At 43.1% G+C, this 5,000-nt stretch overlaps 1 protein-coding gene across 1 annotated transcript in view; it reads left to right on the top strand.

The window, feature by feature from the left end:
• Positions 1–5,000, top strand: part of p130CAS (Serine_rich_CAS and FAT-like_CAS_C domain-containing protein p130CAS) — a gene marked incomplete in the record, with an annotated part of 69,059 nt that overhangs the window by 63,944 nt on the left and 115 nt on the right. The window contains 1 exon segment of the mRNA XM_070131737.1: positions 797–5,000. This exon segment is cut by the window's right edge and continues 115 nt beyond it. Coding sequence (XP_069987838.1) covers positions 797–2,808 — 2,012 coding nt within the window.

Below are 5,000 nucleotides of genomic sequence, written 5' to 3'. Positions count from 1 at the left end.
CTTGCACACTCTCTCTCTCTTTCTCTCACACTCTCTCTCTCTCTCTCTCTCTCTCTCTCTCTCTCTCTCTCTCTCTCTCTCTCTCTCTCTCTCTCTCTCTCTCTCTCTCTCTCTCTCTCTCTCTCTCTCTCTCTCTCTCTCTCTCTCACACACACACACACACACACACACACACACACACACACACACTTCTCTTGTGTTCTCTCTCTCTCTCACACACACTTCTCTTGTGTTCTCTCTCTCTCGCTCACACTCTCTCTCTCTCTCGCTCACACTCCTCGCACACTCTCTCGCACACTCTCTCGCACACTCTCTTTCACTCTCACACACACACACACACACACACACACACACACACACACACACACACACACACACACACACACCTCCCCTCACTCACTCACTCATCACTCACTCCTCACTCTTTCTCACTCACTCACTCCTCTAACTCACTCACTCACTCACTCCTCACTCCACTCACTCTCTCTCTCTCTCTCTCTCTCTCTCTCTCTCTCTTTCTCTCTCTTTCTCTCTCCCTTCTCTCTCTCTCTCTCTCCCTTCTCTCTCTCTCTCTCTCTCTCTCTCTCTCTCTCTCTCTCTCTCTCTCTCTCTCTCTCTCTCTCTCTTTCTCTTTCTCTTTCTCTCCTTCATTCATTTTGGTAGTTGCATTGTTCATAAGTAGAAAAATATCATTCAGTCCCTGTACTTTTTTATAGTTTTAAAGTTAGTGGTTTCCATAAGTAAAGAATTTTGTTCATATATTTTTTCCTAATGCTTAGATTGTTTCTTTCTGCAGGGGGTTCCAGATTGTCACGAAGCAGCAGCCTTAGATACGACTCGCCTCGGCAGCACTTGCGTTCTCCCCTGGACCAATATGATGTTCCACGATCTCAGTATGATTCCCCCAAAGTGCGGCCACTTTATGACTCCCCAAGGCCTCAACAGCACTATGATTCACCCAGATCCCACCAAGATAGTCACCGTGGCAGTGCACCAAGAAGCCTTATAAAGGGTGTGCGGGGTGGAGCTCCATCAAGCCATCAGATAGCTAGTGATAACCAGCAGGAGTACGATGTGCCAAGGCCCACCAATGCTACCCATGACTCCCACTATGACATGCCTCCCAGTGATCGGTCCAGTGGAGTCTCTATTATGTCGTGTGAGTCATCTCAGCTCTCCACTTCGTCATCAGCTTCCTCCCTTGCAGCCTCAGAGTCACTCTCATTGTCTTCTCTCGGAGGATCCTCCAACAGATCGAGTTTAGAGTCTCATGACGTCTATGACATCCCCCCTGAGCCTCGGCGGGTTTCAGAACCCCAGCGACCCAGGCTTCCCCCAAGGGAATCCAAAGACACCAGAGATGCTTATGACGTCCCCCGTTCAGCACACCACATAGGCCTTGACACCTATGACACACCACCCTCCCGAGGGCTCCGTATCCAGGCCATGCGTCCAGGAGAAGCACTGTATGATGTGCCTCCTCAGGTCAGTCGGGATGTTCGCCAGCCTGACTCAGTGGATGCAGCACCAAATCGCCTTTCTTCAGGATCAGACTCCTCAGGGGGAGACATTGACATTGGCTATTGGAAAGAGCTGCCGCTGGAGCTGGACTCTGCTGTCGACACACTAGCAAAGCTACAGCAGGAGGTTTATGGAGCCATAGAGAAGCTCAAATCAGTTCATCAGACATGTGCATGGCCGTCAAGAGACACAGAAGACTCTGAAGAGGATATGAAGGTAATAATCTTCCGTCTCCGGCAATCTGTACATGAAATAATAGATTTTGGGCAGGGTTCTGTTGTAAATGCAGCAAGGAATGGAGAGAGAGGGGTTGCTCGGAGGCTCCAGCGTCTCTTGGAACCAATCAGTAAAACAGCAGCTGTCATAGATGATGCTTGGAGCAGGTTGCAGTCAGGGAGCTGGACTCAAGCTTTGACCTGTGGAACAAACCCAGAAAATCTGAATCAGCTGGTCACAATAGCCCACTCTCTTGCTGATGATGTTGATCACTTGGCTTCAACCATCCAGAACAAAGTAACCCTTATTTTCAAAAGGTCTCCCAGTCTGGATGTGTCAGGAAGTATCCGGCAGCAGGGAACAGATGATGAGAAGACTCCTGTTCAGGAAAGGCCTTTACCTGACCTCCCAGAGAAGAAGTTTGAAAATATGTATGAAAATGACTCTAGAAACTGGCTGGAAGACTATGATTATGTAAATTTAGAAACTCGGGAGAGTGTGGAACGTGAGCACGAAGAAATTAAAAAGGAATTGCCAGCACAGTTGCGCAAATCATTTGATAATTTAGTAAAACAGTCTCAGTTGATAGTGGACAGTGATCATGAGAAAGTGTTGCAAAAGGACGATGCCCCTTGCACAACACCCAGCAAACAAGGAAGCCAGAACTTAGACCCAAACGATCGACAGGTGATTGGATTCTACAGCACGCAAGCGGAACTGCACCTCCAACATTTGAACACAGCCATTGATGCATTCCTGCTCACTGTAGAGAATAACCAACCCCCAAAAGTATTTATTGCTCACTCTAAATTTGTTATCCTGAATGCACACAAGCTGGTGTACATTGGGGACACAGTTCATCGCAATGTTGTGAACCCAGAGATCAGAACTCGAGTTTTGAACTGCTCGAATGCTCTCTGTGATGCAATGAAGAACACGGTGTCTGCAGCAAAGACAGCAGCTCTGCAGTTCCCGTCAGTTGTAGCAGTCCAAGCTATGGTTGATGCCTTTGTGGCTGTTTCTCATTTGGCAAACAACCTGAAGCAGGCTGTAGCTGCAGCTCCACTATGAATATATAAACAAGACTATAAATGTATAGTATGAGATGCATATCGCATAATTCTGAACATTTTGTTGTGCTCAGGACCAGTGTAGATATCCTTCACTGACCATTGGAAGCCACTGAGAAGATCCTTGCCTCTCCCTGGTGCTATGTACAGAATGCAGGAGATGCAGGCCAGAGTATTGACTTTAATGTATTCATTCCAAATTATTTTTGGAACTTTAGTTTAGTTATTTAATATTAATGCAAAAGATGTGTTGAAGCAAAGTAAATTTCCTATGAGTTAGGAATTTGTGGGTGTGTGAGTTAAATTATGAATAATATGAATTTTGTAGCCATCTTGTGTTGTGTAAAAAAGAAATCATTTGAGAATTAAATGCAATATTGCTGCTAGACCAAAGCAGTAAGCATTCCATTTCCTGCAAATCATGTATGTATATATTGCCATGATTTTTTGTATTTATTTTTGCTTTGTGTATGTGTGATCTGTTATGTAATTTTACAACACAAAAATAATTGGGTTATTATCATTGGTTGATACGACTGCAGCAAGGAGTCAGTGCACCATTTTCTCTTTCTTTACCATGCTGATTTCTGATTATTGATGAAAAAGAAGCAAAAATCCAAGTATGAATATATGTCTTTCTAATGATTTCTGAAATTTATAATACAAGCGCCTCATGGTTGTATACCTTCTGAACAAAGCTTCCTATGTAGCAGATTTCCTTCCTGGTGGTGAGCACTTCTTTCTACTGAGTGTTCACTGGTGATGAGGAACAACTAAGCCCATCTAGCTGTTAGGACTTAGAAGTGTACACACATCTAGTATGAGTAAATATAATATGTAAAGAAATGTCAAGATATTTTCTCAGAAATTATCTAAACTTGAATGTTGAAAGGGATGAAGATGTGATTTTTAATAGTATGCCTCATGGTATTGAAACCAGTTTAATCCTTGGTGTAGCTGCTTTTCCCATCCTCTGTAACATTTCTTGGGTACTGACTTCCTCAGGTTGCAGTCAAGATGGTGGAATTCCAAATTCCCAGGCTGTGATTTTAGCGTTTAAGTAACAAATAATTTTAATTGCTTATTCTATGTAAATAGGAAACATTCTCGATGCCAATGTATATATTTTAAGACACTTGAGAAATTGTTACAAAGAAGACTTGGAGCATGTTGGAGCTTTGTCAGAGAAACTCTGTCTGTTACCTCCGAGCCATCGGAGTAACATTTAGAAGCAGTAGGAAACCACTGTCATATCCTCATGGTTAGCTGCCCTCCTTAGGTGCCCAGGCTAGTATTTTAGCCGCATGTTAACACAGAAATCAAAAAAGAAGTGCTATGCCTCAAATGGTCCTCTTGCTTGATTAGCTTTACCAGAACCCTACCAGGTGTTTTCAATGTTCCCTTGGCATGTTATCATGGTTAATTAGCATTGTTGTTGTTGACAATGTTTAGACTATATTATGTAGTTTGTATTGACTATTTCAAAGTTAACCAGTGTTATCTACAGGGTGTAACCAAGCTGAGTCTCTGTAGTTTTTTTGCCATATTATTATTATGGTCATTGCCATGCTATGCCATAGGCTTATTACCATACTGTAGTATGGCTATTGCCACATGATGCCATTGGCTATTTCCATATCATAGTATGGTTATTGCCATATTATCCTCGTGGTCTTTCCTCTTGATGTTACTTAACTGCCACTTAACTGCCAGTGTGTAAGGAGTTTAGCTGTAAAGAGAGAAAGGGAGAAAAACAGGAATTCCATCAGTGATTCATATCCATGGAAATAGGTGTTGTCCAGTTGTGCTTCTATTTTAATTTAAAGGAAACATTTTTTTTCATAAGATAAAGGTGAGGCAGTCTTCTTTGCAGGCATATGTTATGAATTTCAGCTTCTTGTAAGAAGTGGATATGCTTTATGAGGAGATAAAAGAAAATTAAACGCTGTAAGGCCACCACTTACTGTAGTTCTCATATAGAAATACCATCTCATATTTACACCCCCCAAAAATAACTACTGTAGGGAGGTCACCCCTAAGGCAGTTCCACCCATCGTAATGAGTATCAAGATTCCCTCTTGAGAAATCCCCTCGTACAGAGTGTATTAGCTAGCGATTCTTTAAATCTGTTGCTCCTCCATTGTGCATAGCGAGTCCTGACACCCCCAACCTGTCCATGTGTCTTTGTGCATA

Source organism: Penaeus vannamei, chromosome 17 (genome assembly GCF_042767895.1).
Source record: "Penaeus vannamei isolate JL-2024 chromosome 17, ASM4276789v1, whole genome shotgun sequence".
In the NCBI taxonomy this organism is placed as follows: domain Eukaryota; kingdom Metazoa; phylum Arthropoda; class Malacostraca; order Decapoda; family Penaeidae; genus Penaeus; species Penaeus vannamei.
Note: the sequence above shows the minus strand (reverse complement) of the source record. Positions and strands in the feature narration are given on the sequence as shown.